The following is a 27,208-nucleotide window of genomic DNA, read 5'->3' on the forward strand; positions in this document are numbered from 1 at the left end:
ATGGCACTGGGTGGTCCTTAAGGTCCCTTCCAAACCATTCTGTGATATGCTGCCTGTGTGTAATTCTGTGCTGCTGTAAAACCTGTGGCCTGTGGGTTTTGGTTATAACTGAACTTCACAAGCTGGCACTTTGTGGTTGATATTTGTTTGGCACTGATGTAGGAGGAGCTATGTGGATAAACCTGAGTTTTGAATTATGGGTGGAGGAATAAGTTTTACAGGAGCTGTGGGCAAGGAGGAAAAGAGAGGAAATTCCCATGAATGCTTTTGCATAGTTAATGTGGGGAATTGAGTGTCCCAGCCCAAGCACCTCCCCAGTGCCAGCCCTGTGTTGAAGCTGGGGAGTGGGGCAGTGTTCCTTCAGCAGCAGGGTGGGCTCAAGCAGAGGTTGGAAAAATAGCTGTGTTAGTAGGAACAAAACCAAGGTGGGCTCTTTTATGAGGAGGGATTGTCTCTAAAATAGCTGCTGCTGCCCTGTAAGCTGTTGGAGGCAGAGCAGGCTGAGCTGTAAATCCAGCCTTACTGGGAATGTGGGAAACACAGAGCAGAATTATTACTTGTGCTGGATGAGCTTTGTGTGCCTTCACTAAAAAACTTAAATAAATTACTCATCCCTCTACCTTCGGGATTAGGAATAAAAAATGTTAGAAGGAAGGAGAGTTACTGAAACACCATAGGGAGAATAACAAGGATAGAACAAAACCTGTCAGGAAGGGCTACAGGGATTGCTTTAACATTTTGCTCACTTGTCCATTTCTTGTTGACGAGATTTTTAAAGAATAATCTGGATCTTGCAAAATATTCTCTGTGGGTGTTACGAGTTTACACTGCTCTTTCAACACCACTGTCTAACATCCAGCTGGGCTTTACTCACTGCTCAACTATGGCAAGAAATGCTGAATTGCTTCTTTAATAGGCACTCGTAGGTTTTTTTCCCTACCCTCCCCACGTCCCCGGGCAGATATTTTGTTCTTTTCTCGATGTTCTCCTGAAGTACATTGTTAAGGAGCGAATAGGCTGCGTGACTCCTCCTCGCAGGGAGTTCCTCTTCCACGTGGGCCGGGGTTTACGTTAATGTTTAGCGATCCCGAGCTGCAGCCCAGCCTCGGGAAGAGCTCGGTGCTGTTTTGTGCTCTGGGTGCCGGCTGTGTGCGGGCTGAGCCTGGGGCAGCGCTGCCCGCAGGCTCGGTGCATTATTCACTGCCGGGCGGAGAGGAGGATGCTCCTGCGGTGCGCAGCCGGCGGTGACAGGAGCGGACAGCACGGACGGACAGACTGACCGCCCTGCTCCGGCTGGCATGGACAAACACGGCTGCAGGACGGGCAGGGACAGGCCCCGGGGGGTGCTGGCCCCGGGCCGGGCAGCCAGCTGTGCCCAGCTGCTGGGCAGGTACGGAGCGTACGGGGGGCTGGGCACGGGGCTGGGCACGGGGCTGGGAGCGAGGGGATTGCAGGGGGTGAGCAGGCTGTTGTGTGCTCTTAAAATAGTGCTTTGAGTGCCTGAGCCTGGTATGAAACCTGGGGGAATTGCCTTTCTTTTTCCTCATACTAAGCCTATGAAAATCCCTGTTGTTTTCTCCATGCTCGCTCTGGGCTGGGTGCAGCGAGCTGGGGAAGTGGGACCTGAGGGGCTGAAATGCTCCCTTGTGACACTGTGGTAACCTGCCCTGGGGTCTGAGGGCTGGCCAGGGGGTTGTGGATATGTATGAGTGTAAGAACTGACTTACATTCATTCATGTGGAGGACAGAACTGAAATTTGAACTGCTTTGCTTGACAAACACCATTCTGCTTGTGTTCTTATATGAGCTAAAAATTCATCTAAGCTGTATTTGCATCAGTTTAGGAGTTTGCATTGAGTTTTAGAATGTTTCCTTGCTGTAGTGGTCAGAATGTGTTGATTTTGGGTGAATGTGCTGGCAGTGATTTTACTTGAAAATGTGAGCTGTGATTTGATTACATGTGTCTGTCTGAGTTCTCATTTTTTCCATCCCGATTTGATGAGACTGTGCATTCAAAGCAAGACAGAAAATCTTTAGAAGACACCAGGCAAAATTTGAGTTGGGGGAAAAGAAATAAATTAATAATAATCATAGGGGGACTGACATGGAAATGATATGATAAATTATTTTTAAGTTACCCACGTGTGAGAGAACGAGATTGAACCCTTCAGTATTGCAGGCTTTCTTTGATAAAAATCAAAATATTTGTTCACAACTTAAAGCTTTTGCCAAACGAGTTAGTTGAGTTCCAGTGTCTGTGCTGCTGCCAGAACACCTCTGTGGTCAGCTCTGAAGAGGTGCTACAGCAGAAACCTCAAACTTGCTCACCAGCTTTGCCCAAAACATTGAACTGCAGCCAAGCGACACTTCCCACCTGCTCACTCAGGACTCACCACAGGTGTGAGGTGTCTGTGTGTGTATTTGTAACTAAGCCTCTTTCCTAGGATTGACCTAAAACCAACCTGTACAATGGGGCAAGGATGTGCCAGCCTGCTCTTCAATTGGTTGACCGTAATCAGTGTTTATTTTTGATCAACAATGCTGACGTGCTCGCTGAGTTCCCAGTAAGATTCCTACTGGCTTGCATGGGGCTGGAGGTGCTGTCATGGCTCCAAAGCCACTGCTGAGCCAGATCTGCCTCCCTCCTGCTCTTCCTCTCGGTGTTGTAAAGCTCCTGGGACCTGGGGTGGCTCACAGACAGGGCTGGTGGCCCCGGGCTGGCTGGTGACACTCCAGTTACAGAATTGGTTATAAATCCCAGCCAAGGGCTTTTCATGGCAGGGTGACAGCCAAGCACCTTGTGTTATGTGTAATAACCGCCCTGAGAAATCCACACGAGGAGTTTATGACTCCTCTCTGTCTTCCTGCATCCCTGAAGCTCTCATGAGTGAAGCATAGCTGGATTCCAGCACACCTCTCCTCCCCTGCTTCCCTTGTGCTGGTCAGCACGTCACTCCTGTGACCTCTCCAGCATCTCTGGGCTGTTCTCATAGAGCTGAGCAACAGCTTGCAGTTACTCATTCTGTGCTCTAATGCAGGTGCAGCTGGTAGAATGGGCTACAAGAAGAAATAAGGATGAGTTCTATCATCCCAATTTACTCCAAGTTCAACATTCAAGAAGCTGTAGAAAAAGTGTTTAGTATGAGTGAACCTGCCTCAGTAAAAGGCCTTTGTGTTAGTGAATGATCACACAAGAAATAAGTTCTCAGCCTTTTTACAGTGGGTTCAAACATGCTGGCAGCCTTTCCTCTGGAAGCCAAGTGGTCCCTCAGCCCTTGGTCCCTCAGCTGAGTGTCTGAGGTGTGCACAGGCTGAGCATCTGCTGCAGTCTCAGCAGTGATGGCAGTGAAGTAAAGGCACCTCAGCTGGTGTAACGGCAGCGTGTTTTGGGGACGTGTTTAGTGACTGCGAGGTATTGACTCATCTGCCTGCAAAATCCCTGGCAGTGTGTGCTCGGGGCTGTGACAGCAAAGTCACCAAAGGGCAGTGATTCCCTGCCTGCTGCTTTCCTCCTGGCACTCCTGTGCACGGGCTCAGCCCAGGGCAGCTTCTGGATGCAGGAGAGGGGACTGGGTAAGGACAAGATGTGTGTGATGTACTGGGCTGTGGGGTTTGTAGCCCCATGCCCAGGGGTTTGGGATCCTGGTGCCACACTGATAGGTGGAGCTGGAATGGCAGACCAGGTCCTTGTGGGAATTGGATGGACAAAGCTGCTGATGTGTTTAAATGGACATGGATTCAGTGGAGGTGGAAATAGAGTGAGGAATGCCATCTTTTAATTAATGATTGTCACCTGATCATCCCATAGATCAGCTTCATCAATTCACAATCACATTAAAGGTCCCAGTAGTACTAAAGATTTGTTTTGGCCAGGTAGCCCTTTCTCCCAGCAGGATTTCCCTTTGGATGAAAGCCCTTTCCTGTTTGGCTTACCCTGCTAATGCAGGGAAAGTGAACAACAGGCTCCACAGTGACCTTACAGTCAAACACAAAACCATGCACAGAGAGGGTGCCTTGTGTCTTCTGAGGCCAGAACAAGCCCTGGTGAGATGGGACAGGCACCCAGCTAATAGTCTAAGCTAAACATGCCTTTGAATATTTTTAATTTGGCTGTATCTGCATGGGGTTATCAATCCTGTTTCTGTTCTGCTCCGAGTTTCGGTCAGAGATGCCTCTAGGCAGATCTGTAATTAAAGGCAACTTTCCCTGTTCCTTAGCTTGTTTATTTAGCCCCTTACTAGATGGAGTAGGCACAAATCTATTCCAGATGAAGGCCTGAGACAAGGAAGTAGAGATGGAGTTTCTTTGCCCTTAAATACTTTGACAGACACACTTATTATCAGCAAAGTTACAATCTGTGCTTTAGTTGAGATCCAAAGCTGTGGTAGAGATAACAGAATCACAGAATGGTTTGGGTTGGAGGGGACCTTAAAGATCATCAAGTTCCAAACTGATCCATGGGAAGGGATGCCCATGAGCAGGTCAGGCTGCTCCAAGCCCCATCCAATCTGGCCTTGAACACTTGCAGGGATGGGACATCCACAGCTTCTCTGGCCACCCTGTGCCAGTGCCCCACCACCCTCTGGAGTTTGTCCAGCACAGAAAATGCAGGAGGTGCTGGGCTGAAGCATAGGATATACACAAACCTCACATCTGTCACTCCACACAGCTCTGGGCTAAGGGTTGCTGTTCCTGGTGTCACTGAGAATGCCAGGACAGGAGGTGAGGTTGTGCCTTTCACTGTTGGACTGGGGGAAAGCTGCAGCTGGTGGGAATTACTGCACACACACAGCACGATCTGGCATGTCCTCTTTATCACTTGCAGAACAGGCTTCTTCAAAACAACCTGAAATGACGCTGCTCCCTGAGCTGCTTGCATAATGGAAGATCTTGATGAGCTGATTGCTGTGTTACTGAAAACAAGCTGTAATCTTATTAGCAAATTGTGGCAGTGACATCTTAGCTATTCTTGCTGGTGCTGTAGAGACAGACCTTCAACTGTGTCATCCCACACGTGCACAGTCCTTGACAAAATGCCTCAGTAGGGACATAAGTGGGGGTTGGCAGCAGTGCTGGATAAAATAGCCTGGGCTAAAGGCACTGTGACTTCTCACAGAGGATACTTGGTGAAACTATTAAATATGTGAGCAAATCTCTGGTCAGAGATATGCAAATGTACATCAGCAGTGGCAGGCTACTGCTAAAATTGCTTTAATTCTGGCTCTTTGCTGTTTTGGTTAAGCCAGGGAAAGGAAAGCGTGGTAAGAGTCTGTTGGGTGAGTTATTGTTCATTGCCACTGCAGTAATTTGATAATTAGCCTCTCTTTGCTTTTATGGCCTGGTCCTAGGAATCTGAACCAGCCATGTGCTTTCCATTTCCTCCTAAGAGTAAACCTCAGTAGTTCTTTTCTGCATGTTGGTGTGGGGAGAAGAGAGGAATTGGTAGTGGTGATCATGTTCAAAATTTGGGGTATTTTGGAGGTAACTAACCAGGCATTAAAAATGTGCAGCAGGGCTTTCTTCTGGTTTAGGACTTTGGTAGAAAAGTTGTGGGACTTCTGTTCATGAGGCATCTTCTGGATAACTTTGCTGTCTGTGGTAGGAAGAGAGTTTTGTGTAGTTCTGTGTGTCTGCATGAAATAGTGATCATGTGTATTTCATGTGAGGTTTTGATAATGAGTAGATTGACTTGTTCCATACAGGAACCTGTTTTTATATTTGCATTGATAATTTTGATAGACTGAGGTTTAAACCTCCAATAAACAAAATAGCTACAGCTGTATCTATGTTTAACAAAAAGTATGTATTTGAGCTCCTGCTCCAGGATTTCCTCAGTTTTTCAAATACTCCTGTCTGTTATTCCTAGATGCCTTTATCCTACTACATGATTTTAAACAAGAAAACCTAGTGTGTTATGAACTGTGGTGTGCTCATCTTTAGGGGACTTTTTTCCCCTTCAGAATTAACTACAGATTTCATCATTTAGATGTAAACTGCTTGCTTAGGGTAAGAACCTGGAAGCAATATGTGGAGAGCCTGCATGGAATTTTTGGTTGTTTCTTTCAATTTTTTGCTTTTGTACTCATAAGTTGTTTTTAATCTTAAAGTAAATTGAATGCAGGTAAGATGCCTGTGGTGTGACATTAATGTAGTTTTTTTCCTCTGACTAAGGGTCTTTATCTTTCAGTTGATAAACTAATCTCTCCTTTTTTTTTTCTTGTGAGATGCTCGTGTTCCAGGCTCGTGGTCTGGGCTGTTGTGAATGATGCTGTGCCTTGGTGTGCTACTCCAAACCTGCTCTTGAGGCTCATTCAGACTTTGTCTGTTTCTTTGTTCCATGTGTGCTTTTGTGCTTGTTCCAGATCTTTGGAAATGTCTTTAAAGACTGGGTGCTGCTTGTGTGGCAGGACCGCCTTGTCTGCCTGAATTCTTCTGTTCTCGTTGCCTTTTTCTCATTTTAATTTTCTGGAAGCAGTCTTAAAGGAATTCCTTTTTCTTGGCTTGTCCTTGTTGCCTCCTGTTCTGTTTGAAATGCTTGAGAAGGAACCTTTTTATTTATTCATCTGCTAGAGAGGTATTTCAATGAGGGAGGGATGTTGAGCAAGCAGAAAAGAAGCCCAAGCAGCTCCAGGTCCTTTGAGAAACTCTGCCATGGGAGTGATTCAAGCCTGGAGTGAACATAGCAACACTGTTTATTGTATTTTTTTCGAGAGGGTGAAGAATTACATGACTGTTTGCAACATATTTGCATTGTGTTGACAGTATCTAGGAACAGATCAAAAGCTGCTCTGAGACTGCATTTTGCAGCCCAGGATCAGTGAGACCCCAGCACTGAGCCAGCACACAGGGCTTCCAGGGACCCAAATGAGCTCTGCAAGGTCTGTGCCAGCCTAACTTCTCCTAGCTGTGTTATTAATGCTGTGAAGTCAGGCTTAGAACTCTGTAAGGACTGTGCCAGCCTAACTTCTCCTAGCTGTGTTATTAATGCTGTGAAGTCAGGCTTAGGCTGGCACAGACCTTACACAGTTGTAATTTCTCCTAGCTGTGTTATTGATGCTGTGAAGTCAGGCTTAGAACTCTGTAAGGGCTGTGCCAGCCTAGTTTTTCATAGCTGTGTTATTAATGCTGTGAACTCAGGCTTAGACTGAAGGTGCTGGGTGAATCTCAAGCCTTGTTAAAACTGACTGTGCTCTTAAACAAGAGGACAAGGCTGGATTAATTTGCTCAGTGTTTCCACAGAGCCCTCCCTACATGGCTGTCCTTAACAAGATCTTTCTGCCTGTCTCCTTCTTGTTGGGTTAATTTTTAAATCTCCATAATCTGATGCTTTTTGTTACTTTGACAGCGCAGTGGAGTGAACTTGATTATTCCACCTACTCTTTGCCCAGTTGCACTGAGCCATTAACATTTTAAGCCAACAATCTCTGCTTTCAATCTCAGCTGTTGCTGTGCCTGCACGTCACAGGCTGCCCTCCCGTTGACTCGGGCATGCAATGAGGAAGAACAACCTTTTAGGTGCACTGAATCTAAAATTAGCCTTCCACCTGGGCAGCTGGATCTGCAAGGACTGTGCGCTGAGCTCAAGAATAAAAACAAACTTAGAGCAGGAAATGCAACCTTTTCTAAATGTGAAAGCCTGATTTTGTGTTGTCCTGTGAGACAGGAGCAGCAGCTCTAGTCTAACAGAAGTAGGGTCCTGCTGGCCCTCTGTAGAGCTGCTGTGTGATATTGGCATCCTACAACTCAGCGAATCCAGGTTTAGTAAAGGGGCCAGCTGAGGAGAAATGTTAGGATGGATTTTGTTTGGCACACAAGTAGTTCAGCTGTGGCTTTCCTAGAGTGGGTTTATAGTGTAACTGGTGGGGTTTTGGTGCCAGCAGTCCAAGAACATCTGTATTTCCAGCTGTGGAAGGAAGCAAAGTGACTGTGGATGCTGTGGAAGCACAGTCAGGTGGGGTGGGCTGTAGCAGGTCCCTGCTGTCTGTCCTTGCACCAGAACTCTGTGATATGGACTGAAGGCAGACCAAACCCAGCTGCTGGCAAGGACATAACCTGAAACCTGGGCTCTGAGGACACTGTGACCCTTCTCAGGTGGGCTCCAGGAATGTGCCCTAATGCCTCACATAAATAGTGCTTCACTTGGAGTAACATCTCCTGATGAAACTGGCATTCAGGGCCTGGTGTCTGTTCTGTCATGCAGAAGGTCTAAGTCAAGAGCCACCCTTTGGAAAGAGCTGGAGATTTTATTTATGTTGGCTTAAAATTGTGTTGTTTTTTCCAGGCAGGCATGGGGAAGGAATTGTCACGGCCATGTGTGACACAGGCTTGTCACAGAGCACATCTGCTGGGTGCAAGCTGCTGGTCAAGTCTGGGGCAGGCTCTAAATTCTGTTTTGCTGTTGATGATCCCTGGAGGTTTCTGGGGTGTTATGAGCCAGCTCCAAACCAAGCTGAACACAAAGGAGAAGCACATTTCAGAGCTGCTTTAATCTGTATAACCCAGATCCTGCAGGAGTGCAGGGCAGTAACTTCAGGCAAGAAGAGCTGTTTAGTGCCTGCTGAAAGCCTGTAGCAGAGAAATTAGGAGAACTTGTCAGATGGTTCCTGAGTGTTGGGCACTGTGAGGGTTCAGTGCAAGTTTGTCTTCCAGTGTTCTTCATATGGCCAAAACCAGCTCCCCCAAAATAATCTGAATTCCTCCTTCCACTTAGTTTCATGTTGCAAGTGAGTTCTGCTGACTGGTTCATAATAGAATCCTGACAAGGTGTTGATCAGCCTTTTTTTGTTTAACTCTAATCTTATGAGAGGATTGTCAGCAAATGTGAGAAAATGGAGAGGGGTAATAAAGATGAAGAGTTAAGGTGAAGGATGCAATCTAACTTTGCAACTTTTAATGGGTAAAGATAGAAGTAAAAAGTTGAAAAGAGGAAAAAATAAGTTGGGTTAGTAGCTGCAATGGAACTGAGAGAGTTGGACGTGAACTGTGCAGCTAAAAAAGTAAAAATCTGAGATTGACTACTTAAGGGCTCCAACAGGCTATAATTGGTATCTTGGGTGTTATTTGGATACCCAGAAATAGGAAAGTGAGGATGGGGCTAAATGAGCAGATCACTTCTGTCCTTGCCTGCCGGATGACAGAATAGCTCAATTCAGTCTTTCACTTTTGTCTTCCTGTGAAACAAACCCCTTTAATTCTTGCTCTAAACACTGTGGCTGTCTCCAGATGTTCCTGGAGTGATGGTTATTGCTGTGGTTCTGACCCTCAGGAGAGAGGGGCTGCCTGTGTGTGTTAGAATAAGGTGTGAGTGTGATGTGCATGCACATGTGTAAATACAAGTGCAGAATAGCCTACAACATTTGTCTCTTAGTTGTAGATCTTCAAATTGAAATGCTTGAAATACTTCTCACAACCAAAGCAAGTTAGTGCCAGAACTGCTAATAATGGCTTTGTGGAATGAAAGGGGCTAAAACTTTCCAGATATTTTGCCATCTATAACTTTTGGCTCCTAGAGCTAGGAGGCTAAATAGCATTTTGTGGGTGTTTTGTTGTCATGGTTTTCAAGGTGTAAGACTTGATTATTTTTTTTAATGAAACTAGAAAGGAATTTTGACCTGTGTTTGGTGGTGGTGTTTCTCAAACCACCCACAGTTAGAGCAGTGTTCCATCTCTTTAATTTTTATATTCATCAGTGGAACCATTGAGGCATTCTCATAAGTATGTTCCACCTATCCCTTTTTTTGTAAGTCTTTGAAAAATATGTGTAGCAGGTCTTAAATGGCTTGGAACTCTTTGAAGACAATTACAGCTTATTTTAGGAGAGGCACTGTTTTATGAAGTGATGAGAAGCTCACAGCACAGGGGCTGAAAGCTGAACGAGGCCAGTCTGGGACTTCAGCTGCACATGAATGAATCAGCAGGGTGGTAAGAAAATTCCATATGCTTGGGTTTCCCAGGACACCTCGTGTTGTTTCACAGCTGAAAAATCTGGTCTGGGCAGGAACAGGGGCCCTCAGCCCTGTGAGTTGTTAGCTGCTGGATGGAGCTGTGCTGGTTTTTGTGTAGGGAGCACAAACTGGGTTTGGGCTGCTGTGGTGGCAGCTGCCAGGCTCCTGCCTGTGCCAGGTCCTGGAGCACATGTGCACTGAGCTTGGAACATCCTGGGTGGCTGTGAATGCAGTCAAACCCCCAGGGAAGTCTTGGGATGAGTGTGGGGTGTGGAGGTCACTGCAGGGACAGCACTGAAAAGGCTCAGTTGATCCTGTGTCCTGTCACATGTTTAGACTGCAGTTTTCCCCATTCTCCAGGGGATTTAGTCCCAGCCTTGTCTGTATTGCTAAACACTAAGCAAAGGAAGTTCAGCACTTACCTCTGTTTGGCTTTGCTGCAGTCATTAATCAGTGAAGGCTGGACACAAATGCTGTATGTAATACGTGGAGCTTAACCTCCCTTTCCTTATCTCTTCCTCTCTCAGCACCAGACATTGCCCTTGGAAAATGAACCAGCTTCCTCCGAAGAGTCCTGCGGCATCCCCGGCGTCAGAGAGCACAAATTCCAGGGTAGAGGCCTTGGACAACTTGTCAATGGACAGTTTTTGGCTGGAAGTAGAGAACATTAAACAGAGCACTGAAGCCGAGCAGGAGGAATGCAGCCTTGCAGATGTCAAAACACAGGAGGGTAGGTTGCCAAAAATGCTGGGAGTGAGGAGAGGAATGTGAACATCTGAAACAGAAGATTTACTTAAGCACCTGAACGATTCAGAAGCATGTTGGAGTATGGTTAGATTATCAGTTAATCAGGTCTAGAGATATTATTTTAATTGGGTGGTGGATAATGCCCTGCAGAAGGGGAGGGTTGGCCTGGTTTCGGCTTCTGAAGCAAAACTGGCTCCAAAGGCCAGTCCCATGGTCAAGGCTCCAGGATTTTCTAGCAGCCCCTCCAAGGGTGGGGGCTCTCAGGGCCAGCTCAGGTGGTGTGTGGAAAACATTGTGTGAGAGCTGGGGCTGTTTTGGAAGCTTGTTTGTGTGCATGGTTCTGAGATTCATCATAGTGGCTTTTATGGGAGCTGCTTCTGTGGAAGGCAGGCTGTTCCTCTCTAATTCCCTGTTCAAGAAACCACAATAAACATCCAGAAAGCCTTGAGTCCATCCACACAAGGTTTTTCCTGCATATCCTTCTTTTCCTTTCTTTGGAAGAAATGTATATGGGGTGTTTCTAATGCGCTTTCTGTAGCACTGATGTTATCCAGTGCTTTGGAATAATTAGAACCTGGGCTAGTTATTCCAAAACTTTTGGAATGTGTTTTCCTTCTATAGAATCACAGAATGGTTTGGTTTGGAAGGGACTTTAAAGCTCATACAGTTCCATCCCCTGCTGTGGGCAGGGACACTTCCACTGTTCCAGCTGCTCCAAGCCCTGTCCAACCTGGCCTTGGGCACTGCCAGGGATCCAGGGGCAGCCACAGCTGCTCTGGGCACCCTGTGCCAGAGCCTCAGCACCCTCACAGGGAGGATTTCTTCCCAATACCTAATACAATGCTCCCCTCTTTCAGTGTGAACCCAGGACTCCTTGTCCTGTCACTGCAGTCCCTGATGAGCAGTACAACAGCCTGGTCTGTGGTGATGAACACCCAGTGATCCCACAGGTGGGGGTCACACCTTTCCTGGGTCCATTCTGAAGAAGTGCAGGTGGTTGGCTGTACATCCCCTCAAACACAGCTCTGCAATCTGTGTCCTGGGGAAATGTTTGTGGGACAGTCCCAGGGTGCTGCTGTGCTTGGGAAGGGCCAGTGGCTCTCGTGGGGACATAGAGAGGCTCTGGAGAGCTGGGTGGGAATGTCATTGTCCCTGTCTGCCATCGTTGGCAGGACATGGTAAACATGAAGGTCTGCTGTTAATGTCCCTTATAAAGGACACGAGTTTGATTTTTGAAACTGGAAGAGATGCAAAGTGATTCAGAAAATGAGTGCACCAGGAAGGAGACTGGGAAAGAGACCATCCCATGAGATGAAAGACTGTCTGGGATATCCTAAAGACTGATATGCTGGAGGCAATTTGATTACTGTGTATAAGCAGGGATACGAGGAAAAGTGTCTTTTAATGCAGCAGATTAATCTAGCAGGAGCTGAGTGCTTAATTGGCCATTGAAACCAGACAGGCTTGAAATGATGCTCTGAGTGCAAAGCCTTCCCAGCAGCCTGGGGAAGGAGGTGGGGCAGGCTCTGGCTCTTGATGCCTTCTCTGGAGAAGCTTAGGCAAATAAACACTGTGCTGGGAGTGGGGAACCTGGGATGGTGTGCAGGGTTTGGCTTTCACATCTCTGCAGCTCCTGCTCTGTGGGGCTCCTCACCAGAGGCACTTCTTGCATAAATCTGGGGAATTGAGAATTGGGCAGCTGTGTCTGGAGACAGCAGGGCTCAGCCTGGGACATGGCTGGTGATAACCAGGGACACTGGGGAGGCTGTGTGGAGATAAGGCACTGCAGACATGCTGACCCTGCTGGGAACACTGGGCTCCTGGGGGAGGGGGTGTCCTGGGGAGCTGCTGCTGACCTGGTGGCACTGTCACACCAGTGTGTATCTGCAGACCTGGGGCAGCTGAGGGGTGCTGAGGGCACTGCTGTGCTGACAGCTGGTGGGAGCAGGGAGTGGCTTTTTGCTGAAATGCAGCCTTGGGCTGTCCTTGCTGTCACTGCTTGCCCAGCTCTGCCCAGGGCCTGACAGCACAGCCAGCTGAGGACACAGGCACTCAGCCACCAAAACACCTGTTTGTGACCTTACAGCACATATCCTGCCTGAGAGCTGTCAAAGGGTGATTCTTCACCTTCAAAACTTAGGAAATTGTGCTTAGTGTTTAGTCTGAAAATGTAGGATGCTGGAGCTGTCCTTCAAATATTTGGAAAGTGAATACTTTATGATGAATGCTATTTTTGACTGGGTTATTTTCAAGTAAATTTGTGGAACTACGCTTCTTTAGTTTTGCAAAATCATCCCTAACTGTGCCCTCCTGAAATGCTGCTTTCCTGGAACTCACAAGGCAAATCTTAGCCGCTCTCTAGGCTTAAACCTGCAGCTCATCTTCTGTGGATCTCTCTGATCTGGCCTGTTCCTCTCCAATTTTTCCCTTTCCCCCCCAAAATAACCCATTTTGCTGATTTCCTTTTGTGTTACTGGCAAACATAACTGGGCCAAAATAGTAGATAGAGGAATGCCAATCTGGTGCTTTGGCATCAGGTGGGGCAGCAGGCTCACACGGATGTCCGATGGAGGGGCTGCTCTGTGCTATTGTGTATAAGATCAGTTTCCTGTTATGACTGGAATTGGCTATTTTCAAAATTTGCAAGCAATACACTTCACTTCCTCTAGTTCCCAAAGGCAAAATAAACCAGAGGCTTTTTGTGTGTTGTTCTGCTGTGAAACCACAGATGTAGGACAAGAAGGTGGTTGGTGAGGAGCTGAGAGTGGGACCATAACTGGCTGTGCCCAGGGGATGCTGTTACCTGCTAACTTCTGCAAACCAGACCTGAGAAAAGACCAAAACTTTGGGCCGTGTAGGAAAACCAGACAATTTGCTAGAAGATTCACTAAGGGAAATGGTTGACTTCAAGTTCAGCTTTATTTATTGTGTTATGATGAAAAAGGTTCTGTTTCATTATGATGCCTAAAATCAAAGACCATGCTCTGAACACTGAGTTTAAATTGTGTCACAACATGTGTTTGCAAGCTGCATGAACATGAGGTTTCTCCAGAAAAATTTAATTATTTAATCTCTCAAGGAGAGCTCCATGGGTGCTTTTTATTGATGCAGCAATAATAAAACTTTGCCTGAGCAGCTGTGACAACTGAGGAAGTAGTTTGCGTAGGACAAGAATGAGCTGCTCTGTGCCAATCAGTTCAGTTGTGATTTTTCTTTTTCCCAGTATAACCTTAGGTAGGGCTGTACTAGAGCTGCCTGCAGTGAATGAATGTGGTAGATGGAATTGGAAAGATAAAGGCTTTGTGGTGTTTGCTATGTTAAAGTTGAAGTCACCTGCTAAATCGTTTCTTTCATCTTTGAATTTCAAGTAGCTGCCTTGCTCAGGGCACTTTCTCACTTGCACTTCCTTATGAGTGTAGCCCATAAGAAAAAAAAAAAGGCTTCTGTGTTTGAAGTGCAACTTTATATGTATTGAAGAATGAAGTGGAATTGAGCTTGTTTGAGCAATGTGCTGTATTGTCTCCAGGCTTCTCACTTCCTTCTGGAACTGGAATGATCTTTATTTTTAGTGATATTTTGAATAGGCCCAGGCACAAAAGGAATGCACAGAGTAAAAATAACGTTTTTGTTTTAGTTGAGTGTATGGATACCGATCCACTTCAAAAATTAAGGAGTAGGGATAATGCACACAAATAGTTCAGCAAATATATTAAGTAAAATACATTTGAACCTACCAGATCAGGATCTGGATATTAAAAAAAAAAAAAGTTGATAGCTAGGCATGCATACAGATTTAAAAGAAAAAAAAAAAAGGAAAAAGAAGTAACCAAGTCGTTTGGAAAAGTACAGAAGTCACATATGCAATGTTGTGTGCTGTGGCTTCTCACAGACCTTTTGTCCATTCTCAAAGCTGTGGGAAGATCAGGTGGGATCCAGGAAAGCCCATTCCTTCTGGGGGGGGCTGTGTGCTGCTGCCAGAGCTCCCCTTTGCATGGGCAGTCCATGGAAAGGCAGATTTATCAGGTGCACCTGACTTCACTCCCAGATCCTGTCACAATCCTTGCCTAAACACCACCCAGAGTCGCCCTTGTGCCCTCCCCTGCCCAGCTTCTCTGGAGCTGTGCTCCTGGGAGCATCTGCACCTCCCCAGTCCGTTCTTCCCCTTTTTCCTCACCTGGAATGAGCAGTAAGAGCTGTGTGAGTAGCTGCCCAAAAAGCTGTATGTTCCCTGGTGTGAACAATATGTTTTATTGTTTTGGTAACATTTAAAAGGTTTAATAAAAAGATAATAGGAGACACACATGAAGTAAAGGGTTAAAATGGCCGGGTGCTTGGCAAGCTGCCAAGAGCACAAGGTTGCTTCAGGAATACCCCTTTAAATACACTTTACAGTACATCAACCTGCTGCATATTTATAGTTTTTTATGTATAGTAAAAATTCTGGGAACTGTTTAGTATGGCTACTTTTTGGGTTTGCTTTTTAAGAATATGTGTGTTTTGTGACTTGTGGGTTTAATGTTTTTCTTATTATCTTTTAATTTGGGTGGTGGTCCCAGCTGTTTGCAGCTGGTGAGTGTTGATAATTGTCGTGTCAGCTGTAGGGCCCCATCACACGTTTATGGGCTGTTATTTCAACTAGGTGGGTAGTTTTAGCATACTATCTCTAACTTATGTCTAACTTTTGCTATTAGAAGAAAAGAACCTATATCCATACAGAAAAGCTGTTTTAATGTTATACATATAGCATTTATCTCAATAGTTGCGAAAAGCCAATAATAAATAATAAAGGCTTATAACAGTGGGCACGTAGGGTTAGGGCTGAGATTTTGAGAGCGACCCCAGAACAAAGCTGTGGCTCCCTCAGTGATGTCCCACTGGCACCTCAGCGAGGGACTGTACAGGCTGCTGTGCCTCTGGAGCACTGCAAGCAGCCTGACTGCTGCTCCCCACTGACTGTGCCTGTGCCTTCTGCACTGACTGTGCCTTCCCCACTGACTGCTGCTCCCCCCTGACTGTGCCTTCCCCCCTGAGTGTGCCTGTGCCTTCCCCCCTGAGTGTGCCTGTGCCTTCCCCCCTGAGTGTGCCTGTGCCTTCCCCCCTGAGTGTGCCTGTGCCTGCCCCACTGACTGTGCCTGTGCCTGCCCCACTGACTGTGCCTGTGCCTTCCCCTCTGACTGTGCCTGTGCCTTCTCCACTGCCTGTGCCTGTGCCTTCCCCTCTGACTGTGCCTGTGCCTTCCCCACTGACTGTGCCTGTGCCTTCCCCTCTGACTGTGCCTGTGCCTTCCCCCCTGACTGTGCCTGTGCCTTCCCCTCTGACTGTGCCTGTGCCTTCCCCTCTGACTGTGCCTGTGCCTTCCCCTCTGACTGTGCCTGTGCCTTCCCCTCTGACTGTGCCTGTGCCTTCCCCCCTGACTGTGCCTTACCCACTGACTGTGCCTGTGCCTTCTCCACTGACTGTGCCTGTGCCTTCTCCACTGACTATGCCTGTGCCTTTCCCCCCTTTGCAGAGGGAGAAGCCGAGGCCGAGTGGCTGCAGGACGCGGGGCTGTCGGAGCTGCTGGGGGAGCCGGGCCCGGAGCAGGACAGGCTGGTGCTGCTGTCCACGCTGACCAGGACGCAGGCTGCGGCCGTGCAGCGCCGGCTGGACACCTACAGCCGCTCCCGCCGCAGGAGGAACAAGCAGCCCGTGCGCCACGTGCGCGACATCTTCGCGGTGAGCGCGCAGGTGCGACGGCTTCGGGGCTGTCCAGAAAGGGATTCCTGCCTCGTGGTGGTGCCTAAAGAGTACCTGGAACAGAGGCTGGGCAGTGTTAGAGGAGTAAAGCAAGGATTTGTTAAAGGCCTTTAAAGGATTCACCTTGGGCAGTGCAAGAGCCTGGCCATGGCTGCACCCAAGATGGGCACCTGGTCAGGAGTTCTCACACTTTTATAAATTTTGGTCCATTTACACATTGGGGTTCATTGTCCAATTCCAGCTCCAGGTTCTGCAGTCCCACCCTCAATTCTCTCCTCAATTCGCTGCTGTTTGCACTTTTTGGGGTTGAAGCTGCAGCGGTGTCCTTGGTTTTGGGGCTTCAAAAGGACTGTTTAGTCAAACTAAACTGTGAGGAGAACTTGCTAACATTCTATATGAAGTTCAGAGTTACACACTAATGCAGTACAGAATCTAGAAAACATGAAAGCTAAAATTTAAGGCATCAGTGGGAGCTGACTTGGTTTTCTGGGTCTAGGGCTCCTGTTATGGTTTCATCCCTTGAACTGGAAGCTGAGACTGGAGAAATCCTGGCTGCAGTGTTGAGGAGTTGCTAGAAAACCTGCAGATTCATAGCCTTCCCAGACTGGGAACACTCCTGCTGTATAAAGCCTCTGTATAGGCAGCACAGCAGCCTCATGGAGCACTGGAATCGTTTGGAGCCCCCTTGTGTTTTCTGTGTTCCAGTGACATGTTAAATCACCATTAAACAAAACAAAAGAACTTCCCAAATTCAGTTCTGATAAGCTGACCTTGTAGAGGTGGAAATCCTGGAGAAATACTAACACTGCCTTTTTTGGGAAGGAGGGTTGGTTGGTTTCTTAAAGATTTTTTTCCCCTTGATAAAGAATTAATAATCACCATATTTTCAGCTGTGGTTCTGCTCTTTTGGTTGTGGCTAAAACAACTTTTTTTTTTTTCTTTTTTTTTCAGGACACAGCAGCAGAGAAAGAGGAGTCCAGCCCAGAACCACTGTGGCACAATCTACGGACTTCAAACACTCAGAGAAGTAAGGGGGAAGTTTTAAAATGCAGAGTAGGATCAGAGGCAGGGCTGGAACTCAAGGAAAGCCACACACATATTTAAGTATATAAAGGTTCTGAAACATTGACCTTGTTTGTGGGTTTCTTCACGTGATTATTCACACCTTTGGATTAATAAACTTTTCCAGTGTTGTTAGAATTATCACTCAAACTGATCATTAGCAGTTCTTGATAAGGCAACTGAAAGATGAAAATAAAATCAGTGTAGCAAAGATCACACAGTGAAACCTTGTAAATGCCATGATCAGTTGTGTAAAGAGATGTTAGCCACAGGTGTGTCCTGTAATTTAAGGCTGTGGTCTTGTCTTACACTGACCTGGTAGTTTTAGCCATAATGTTGTGACTTCACACTGATCATATAATCAATAAATTTGGAAAAGCTCTCTAAAATCACAGCTCCAACCATAACTCAGCACCAGTGTGTCCACCACTAAGCCATGTCCCCAGGTGCCACATATGCATGACTTTTGGACACTTCCAGGGATGGTGACTCCAGCACTTCCCTTGTTAGCCTGTTCCAGTGTCCCAATGCTTGGCCACCTTCTCAGGGAAGACTCTTACCCTGCTGATCCCTCTGTGCTATGGGGACACTCTTTTCACGTGTTACTGCAGGGTTCATAAAAGCAATTGTACCAAACCTATCTCAAACTCCACATTTTTAGCACATTTGCTTTCTAAGCTTCACCCTCCTGGCTTGCAGAAACTCAAGACAATTTTTCCTCTGCAGCAGAAACCCAGGATTATTCCTGCACAGTTCGAAACCCTGGGAAAGAGGAGATGTTCAACATGGATGTTGCCTACTCAGAGCAAGCAGCTGTCCTGCTCAAGGGATCCTTCCTGTCTGAATCCAGGAAGTTAAAGGATGGAAATTCCCTAACTGTAAGCATTGGAGGAATTTTTCTTGTTAGAATTCATTCGTCTTGGCTTGTCGAGGTGGTTCAAGACATCGAATTAATCTCATACCTATGGGTGGTGTTGCAGTGGGTCTGTGTTTGCTGGTATTTTTGGGTGTGTTGTGCTGTTATATTTACAGTGTTGGGCAAGGATAGCCACTGTGTAGTGGAGAATCAAAAGAAATAAAACCTTTATCTGAAACTCTCTATTTTGACACACATCCATGTTGTTTCCTCTGAAAAGAGGAGAGTAACTAACTGCACTTTCTTACTCATAATCCTCAAGTTTTCTCCTCTCTGCAAATGAACTGGGCTGCTTCCAAAGTTCAAGTAGATTAGGTTGGGTGTCAGGCTGCTTTTAATTTAGAAAAACTGGCATCTCCTATATGCTTAAAGAGCAATATTAAAAGGGAAAATATTTATTCAGCTGGTGGTTGAGTAGGAGTAGTTTTGGCCAAATGACTGGTCTTGAACACAGCAGGAAGAACAGATGCCTGGTTATGATAAAAATAATAAAACTACAGCAAAAGTTGTTCAGTAGTGGGATTAATAGTGATAACTTGAGCAGAACCTTTTGTGTGTGTTTCCCTTAGAGATTTAAGATCCTGAAGGGCAGACTAGGAGTGACCAGGATTGGAGATCTGTCAGCTCAGGACATGAAGAAGATCCCCACATTGGCCCTCATTGAACTTACAGCTCTCTGTGATATCCTGGGCTTTGAGTTGAAGAGAAACAAAGCAGCAAAACTGAAAACAACAGGTTAGTTGTACTTTGTACTCTTACCCTTTTTTGGGCCTTTTTTTTTTTTTTTACATTCATCTTCTCATCATACACTTATCAGTTGTGTTTTGATTGTTAGAACAGGGGGTCTTTGATAAGAAACCTTGTGACAGGTGTGTTTTCCTCAGACTTCTCCTGGAAATCAGTGGATCATGACATCCAAATCTACTATCAAATTTATGTCTGGCTGCAATTGTCCTGTTTAACTATTCCTCTTTCTCTAGTATCTGTCTTTACAAAAGTACCACCTTAGTCTGCAGTGGGGGATGTATCCCTTACAGCTCTGTTAAAGGTGATACAGACTTGGAAATGTTGTTTCTGTTGCAGAGAAGAGACTTTTTGGAGTTCCACTCAACACCCTGCTGGAAAATGACCAAAAGCTGCTGCCCAACACCAAGGTCCCTCTGCTACTGCAGGCAGTAAGTTCTGTACTGGTTTCATTCACACCTCTGGTCCTCAGAGTCAGGAGTCTGTGATGAGGACAGGCTGACTCCTCATCCTCTGTGCCTAAGAGCTTTCTGTTTCCCCTTTAACAGCTGCTGTCCTGCCTGGAGAAGAGAGGACTGGAAACAGAGGGCATCCTGAGAGTTTCTGGGTCCCAGACCAGAATTAAGGTATGAGCCCTTTAGCATTGTTTGGAAGTGTCAGGGTGATCAGGAAGCATTTGCTGAATGCCCTGAGTTATCTCATCCCCTTCCCAGTACAACCAGCAACATCCACTGCTGGGAAATACCAGCGTGTGCTGGGGCTCTCTGCACCATTTTGACTTGATGTCACATCCTCTCAGTGCTCAGCTATAAAATTTCCCTTCCATTTGCCTATTAAAGCAAGTGATAAATTCCATCTTTTCCACAGAGCCTGGAACAGAAGCTGGAAAGGGACTTCTACAGTGGCCTGTTCCGCTGGGACGAGGTTCACCAGAACGACGTGTCGGGGCTGCTGAAGAGATTCATCCGAGAGCTGCCAGCCCCCCTGCTCACTGCAGAGTACCTGCCTGCCTTTGCTGCTGTTCAGAGTGAGTGCCTGCTCTGCCTGCTCTGTGCTAAGCTCTGGGCTCCCCTGTCAGGTGTGTTGGGAGCCTGTGGATCCAATGGGGACGCAGCACAGCTGAGGGCTGCAGTCACTGTGCTTGGCTGAATGTGGCATTGTCCTGGGCTCTTCAATTACCTGTCACTGGAGCCTGCAAGGTTCCTGCCATCAATTAGGACAAGCTGATCAATACTGACACACAAACTGAGCTGTGGAAACTGGCCAGGGCACACAGTCTGCAGGTGATGTGCTGTTCTGGAAGCACAGCAGAACAAGTTTGGTGCCTCAGTAGGTACTTTGGATGTGTTAAAATGACTGTTTGAATGCACAAGTTCTTTGTTCAAAAAATGGGGAATTATGGGTTCTTTTGCTGCCCTTCAAGGACATCAGGGTTGCTGGTTGATTGTATACTCTAAAGGAAATGAATCATTCTTCTAAATCATGGGTAGTTCCCTTCTTAAAGACAGTATGGATTTGATTTACTTCTGAGAAACAAGGTCTCAGATTCTAGACCAACCATTCAATAAGTAATTGTCTCATTCCTTGGAGGGTTCAAAAAGAAGGGTCAGAAACCTGAATCCTCTGTCCTGTTGTTACTCTCCTTCTAGATATTCCAGACCTGAAGCAAAGATTGCAAGCTCTAAACCTCCTGATCCTGATTCTGCCAGAGTCCAACAGAAACACTCTGAAGGTAACTGCTTGCTTTTGATGTAGCTGGTAAAACCTAGAATCACAGAATTGTTTAGACTGAAAAAAAAAAAACCCACCTCTTCTTAAAATCATTGAGTCCAGCCATACCCCAGCACTTCCAAGGCCACCACTAAGCCATATCCCCAAGTGGCACAGCTGCATGGCTTTTACATTGACACCCCATCTCCCTTTCTGTGCTTTGTAAGAGCTGTGGTGGTTGTTGCTGCCTTTCTTTTTTCCCTCCTGAGTAGTTCAGCTCCCAGGTATTAAAGGAGAGGCTGACTTAGCACCGTGCACACTTCATTTAGAGCACTGGAATGTATAATTCAGTAAAGATGATCTGTCCTGGTTCTGGTGGAGGTGTGAGGTGAAAGAAATAATCTGAAAGGGTTTATTTTTCCACATCTGGGAAGGGTTTTGTGGGGACACTGGAGGAAAGGGGGAATTCATCTTTGGATTCAGAAACTTTTGCAGGTAGACTTCCTAAATTATCACCTGCCAAGGAGTGAAAGCTCATCTGTTTCCCACACAAACTGTTTTTCCTGATTCAAAAATACTGGATAAACCTTTCTTGGTGTGGTTATTTGTTGCTGTCCTAGTATTAGAAATTAGTCACTCTACTTCCTAACTGGAGAAATGGGGTTTGCTGATCTGTATCAAGAAAAGCTGCTAATTAATGATCTCTCCAGCAATTACCATGGTAATTTTATTGAGCATTGCTTGTAATGGATGGCTTACATCTCTTTCCCTTTTCTCAGGCTCTTCTTGAGTTTCTCAGCAAGGTGGTTGCCAGGGAAAACAACAACAAAATGAACCTCTGGAACGTTTCCACAGTCATGGCCCCAAACCTCTTCATGCACAAGGGGCTGCCAAACAAGATCCCCGAGGGGAAGGAGAAGCAGCTGGCGGAGGGGGCGGCTGACGTGGTGCGGATGATGATCCACTACCAGGATCTGCTCTGGACTGTGAGTTCACTGCAGTTGTGTGGTGTGTGCAGCACAGTCTTGGTCTTGTTAGAACTGGGATGAGGAAGGGATAGCCTTGGAAATTTCAAAAATTAAACAGCTGTAAGCAAAACCTCTGGCTGAATTCTAATGCTACTTGTCCTCAAAGTACACAGATTTTTTGTCTAGTTAAGGAGCTAGAGGGATGATCAGGTTCCTAAATGACATCCTTATCTCTGCTCGATTTAATTCCTGTTTTCACCCTTCTCCCCTGCCCAGGTCTCCTCTTTTCTGGTAGCTCAGGTGAGAAAGCTGAACGAGAGCAGCAGTAAAAGGTACCAGTTCTGCGACAAGAGAATTAAAAATTTGCTGCGGAAGATTCACGCTGATAAAGACAAAGTGGAAAAGAACCAGGGAGAGGTGAGTTAGGGCTTGGGAAAAAACCCAAACCCCTTTGTGGCAGTGTCAAATGTTTTCCTGAGAATTCAAAAAGATGAAAGAGGTGAAATCCTTGAAAAGAGCAAGAGGGACCAAAAAAAGCAGAATAATGAGGAACAGTTTCCCAGATGCTTTTGGCCAGACTGTGGCAAAAACTGATCTCAAAAGCAAGATCAGTAAATACATTTTCAGGCTACAAAACACATGGTTAAATGCAGGGAAGAGATCAGGAGCAGAAATTTTGTTTTTCCCCCATGTGAAGAGCAGGATTCTTATGGCTCTGAGTGTCCCATGTGTTGGAGCAGATATGTCTGCTGGGATAAAGGCAGATGTATTTTCATTTTTTAAAGCATGAATTCAAGCTATTGCCTACTTTCTTTTTGCTCCATAATGTCCATTAAGATGGTACATCACTTGGTGCTTCCTTTCTTTGGAAATGATCTTTCTGGATTCAGTAGCCTGCAACCCAGATCTATAAATTCCTTTCCGAGTCATTTAAATGCATTTCAGAGGAGTCATTGAGAATTGTGCAGAACAGCTAGTCAGAATTTCTTCTGACAAATCCTGTTTTCGCGGGGGCTTGTGTCAGTGCCGTGTTTGGACAGCAGAGAGCACCAGCACACGCTGATGGAGAGCACAGGGCTCCTGTCAGCACCAGAACTCAATGCTCACCTTGGCGCTTCCATGTGTGCATGAGCCAGCCCCAGTTCTCTGAACAGCTGTCTGGATTTAATTCTTCACACTCTCCAACCGATTCTGAAAATTAATGTTTTGACTGATAAGAGCCTTTCTTTAAGCACTTTTTTCTCTTTGCCTGCCTTGTTCAGCCTTCCAAGATTGTGAAAGTCCACGCATCACTGCTCCTGAAGGACTCTCTGGAGGTGCACCTGAACAATGCAACCAGGGTTGCTGATGTCTTGAGGCAGTTTCAGAAGAACCTGTGCCAGAATGGCTGGAATATTGTTAACACTGTTAACCTCCTCAAGTGGTAATTAGCCTTTTCTCTGCTTAAAAAATTAAAAATAAATGGTCTAGCTGCTGTTTTGTGTCTTGAGATGGAAGCACAGTGAGTCATGGGGAGAGATTGTTCTCTGCTCCTCTGTTCTAAGCCTAGGAAATGGAGTTGGATGGGGAAGGCAGATTTTAGCTCACTGAGTGATTCCAGCCGGTGCTCAGGCTGTCAGGAGGTCAGTGCTCCCCTCTGGGCTGCTGGACACCCAGTGAACTGCAGAATCCTTGCTGAAGGGGAGGGAAAAGGCAGAAACATTGACCCTGACATGCAAACCCCCTCCAGCTTCCTGCAGAAAAGCACCAGCTCTATCATTTGCCTGGAGTAGTAATTCCAGTGAATGCAGGGATTTCCTAAAATAAACTCTGCAATTCCCTCCTGTGGCAAATCGCTGAACTAACCCAAAAAAAGGCAGAGAAATTTCCTGCCCCCGGTGGCACAGCTCCTGCAGGCTGTGTGTGCAGGTAACGTGGCAGTGCCTCTGCTGTTCCAGACAGGGAGGGTGAGGGCAAGCTGCCTGCATGTGGCTCAGCTCTGTCTCACCAACAGCTTGCCCTGTTTGCTTCTTTTCCAGCTTTGGGTGTCCTACCCAAATTTTGGGTGCAGGAGGGTCAGCAAGGTCTCTGTGCCATGGCCTCTTTGATCATTGCTGGCCTCTGAACCACAAACAGCTCTTTGGGAAGGAGTATTGCCAAACCACCTAACCTGTCTTTGCAGAGATTTAACCTTCAGTGTGTTTTTCTTTCTGCAGTAACAACTCCATGGAGTGCACAAACTTGCTCCTGTATGAAGTGGGAGGCAATATTGGTAAGTACAAAGGGTAGCTGAAAATAAAGACTCTTATATTCCGATTTTATGCTTGGCTTGTTTTTGGAGGTAGTTAAAAAACTTCTCTGGGCAACTGTGCCATTGCCTCACCACCCCAAGAACAAAGAATTTCTTCCTAATATCTAATCTATATCTACCCTCTTTCCTCTCAAAGCTCTTACCTCAGATTTGTGGAAATGCTTCTGAAAGGTTGTAATGTTGAAATTAATATGAACAAATCCTAGTTTTTGGGTGGGAGCAAAAGCAAACAAAAAACAAATCTAGCTAAAGGACTAAGGATAATAAAAATGGTTTTTTTTTCTGAATGTCTTGTTCTAACAGGTGAACATTGCCTGGACCCAGACACTTACCTCTTGGACTTGTACCACATCAACCCCCATGCTGAGTGGATAATTAAACAAAACCCATCTTATCCTCGGATGTTCTGAGGAAAACATGAGCAAAACAAAGCACTTGGTTGGAGTTTTTTAAAGGTGGAAACAGAGACTTTTCTGTTGTGTCAGAGCAGACACTGTTTGTTTCTTGGAAGGAAAAGCACCTTTATTAACTGCTTCCATGGCAGCTGGCAGTGAGAGCACACTGTGCTGACAGGGATGCTGGAAACAAGCAGCAATTTTCATTGTGTAGCAGAGTTTGCAGGGGGAATGACTGTTCCTGAACAAAATATCCCCCAAAACAAACCCTGAAGGCAAAGCTGCCATGGTTGTGCAGCAAAGATGGAACAGAAGAAGAAAAAGATTATCTTGAATATGGTGGAAGACATTTGTGTATTCTGGATTTGCTCTGTTTTGGAGGAGAGACATCCAAATGCTGCAGTGGTACTGAGGACATCCCTTTGGTAAGGCCCATGGCTGCCTGTGGCATGACACCAGAAGAGTTTCTGATCCTGGGCTTCACTATTAACCTCCTGTTATGTTCTTTGAAGAATGAAAAAGTGTGTTTCCAAAAAGGCCAGATGGGATGTGACACCAACACACCGTGTACATCATGACTGCAGTTAAAAAAATACATGCAACACAAGAAAATAACATTCTTTGAAAAAAGGTGTGGAAAATACAGCTGCCTTTCAGATGTGCAGTGTGGCAGGACAGATGCCTGTCCCATACAGCTCTGCTGGTAATGCAAACCCAAACTGCCAGCAGTGAGGGTAAAACACACATTTATTTTGATGGACAGCCTACATATCAACAGACAGCACAGGAAATATCCTGGAGTTAATGTAAGGTTGGTAACCTGACCTGCCCACCTGGACTGAACTTCTTTGTGGAAGATTCTGTGTGAATGTGTTGGTTCAAAAGCCAACAAACCCCCTGAGATGTGAGGGGGCTGAACTGGGCTGAGCCCTGGCTGCACATTTGTCACACTCAGCTCAGTGTGGTCACTGTGGGCTGGACAGGGGAGGGCAGAGCAGAACTCACACCTTGCTGTGCATCACCACCAGAGAGGGCTGTGCTGTGGGGTGTTGCTTTCCTTTGTGGTGGTGCTGAAATACCTCAGTGAGGGGCCCCACTGTGCAGTGGGGAGGGGTGAAACACTCAGCCTGTGTGGAAATGTGGATGTCTTTCTCTAAATACTGTTTTTAAACACGGTTGGATATTTATTCATGTGGCAGAAGCAGGGCTGCCCTGCAAGTGTGTACTCAAAGTATTTCATTTGCCAAATCCCAGCTGCACTAGTGACAATCTCCAGTATTATTTCTTCTGTTAGATGAGTTTGTTTCCATTACAATCTGAATTTTCCCTCCTCTCCTTTTTTTCCCCCCAGGATGAAATGTAGCTTTCCTTATTCATTATCTCAAACTCCTAGATTCTGTTGTAAAGGTGCTTCACTCTGTGATTGTTCTGTCTGTGTGGTTAAATCCTCTTGGTGGTTAAGATCCTTGAGGAACAGGCAAGCCACAGTCCACATTCTTTCCAGCTTTTTGTGAATTCTGTGTGAGTGGTGCAGATATCTTAAAATTATTCATATACTAGAGAGTCAGTCTATTCTTTTTGGTTGAGATGATGCAGATGCATTGACTGGTTGGATCACCTTCACAGATGTCTTCTTAAGAACCTGTAATAGAACCTCCCAACCCTGACCCAGGTATCAACAATTCTTGAGGTGCCTCTTTTATAGGGCTGAAATTGTGCCTGAAAGAGCCTGATTCTTTTCCTGGAGAATGGGTGGTTTATACCTCTGGAAAGATCAAGCTGCTTTAAACTGGGGCTTTAAAAACCAAAGGTACCTATTCAACATCCCTTCTGGAATTCTTTGTGGCAGTGATGGAGTCAAGATGGAAAAGAACAAATGCCAGAGATGTGATACCCTGAGAAGTACCCAACTCATAAAGGTGTCACTGTGAACTCAGAGATCCTTTGCAAGCTGAATTGCACTCTGCAAATCACACAATGCTGCATTTTTTCACCCCTCATATGCTGGTTTATTAAATATTCTGTCCATATATATTGAGGGGTCAAGACTGCATCACTGCTGCTGTGAACTACAAAGGAGTGGGGTTTCTTGAACACCAAACAATGTGAATCAATGCTGTGAAAAACAAGGTTAATGGGAGATTCTCATGGGAAAAATATGGTTTAAATATGACAGGAAATGTAAAACAAAACAAATGAACTCTTTCCAGATGATGGATATGCTTTTAAATTTTTTTCTCTATCTTTGTATCACAAAGTAAGTGTAAATTTTTCAGTCAGTGATGTGCAACCCACTCCTGATGGGTGGGTTTTATCCTGGGGGTATTAAAAGCCAATCCTGGGGATGGCTTTTAACACCTTTTATTTTTTACTAATTTTTAATTCTGTATTTAAATTTCATTTATTCGTTGAAACAATAAAAATACAGTAAAACCTCTTGGCTCCGTTGTCATTAGTGCTTGAGAAGGAGTTCAATGGCACCACATCTGTGGATGCAGCAGGATCTGCCTGAGGAGGGCTGTGGCTGGGGCCTGAGTTTTGTGTGTCAGCTCCAGGAGCTCCTCTCTGGCTGAGCCTGAGGGATTGCTGCAGCAGGATCGGTCAGGAGGAGCAGCAGGAGGAGCAGGAGGTTGGTCTTGGGTATAAAAAGCCCAGAGAAAGGTGGGTGGGAGCCGAAGGTGAGCACGATGAGTGAT

General features: G+C 46.0%; 1 protein-coding gene across 2 annotated transcripts; it reads left to right on the forward strand.

The window, feature by feature from the left end:
- The first annotated feature begins 1,223 nt into the window (after positions 1–1,223).
- On the forward strand, positions 1,224–26,847 carry ARHGAP40 (Rho GTPase activating protein 40). Of its 2 annotated transcripts, none has more exons than XM_033074631.1 (15): positions 1,224–1,390; positions 10,472–10,674; positions 16,201–16,418; positions 17,379–17,454; positions 18,216–18,367; positions 18,975–19,140; positions 19,489–19,580; positions 19,698–19,775; positions 20,017–20,176; positions 20,799–20,881; positions 21,639–21,845; positions 22,104–22,244; positions 23,090–23,250; positions 24,023–24,078; positions 24,421–26,847. In XM_033074631.1, the coding sequence occupies exons 1-15, from the start codon at positions 1,299–1,301 to the stop codon at positions 24,525–24,527; spliced, it is 1,992 nt and encodes a 663-aa protein (XP_032930522.1). In that variant the 5' UTR covers positions 1,224–1,298; the 3' UTR covers positions 24,528–26,847. The 2 variants fall into 2 exon arrangements, with proteins under 2 accessions (XP_032930522.1, XP_032930524.1); XM_033074633.1 differs by having other exon boundaries at positions 18,219–18,367.
- Positions 26,848–27,208: the final 361 nt, after the last annotated feature.

This window comes from Catharus ustulatus, chromosome 17 (genome assembly GCF_009819885.2).
Source record: "Catharus ustulatus isolate bCatUst1 chromosome 17, bCatUst1.pri.v2, whole genome shotgun sequence".
In the NCBI taxonomy this organism is placed as follows: Eukaryota; Metazoa; Chordata; class Aves; order Passeriformes; family Turdidae; genus Catharus; species Catharus ustulatus.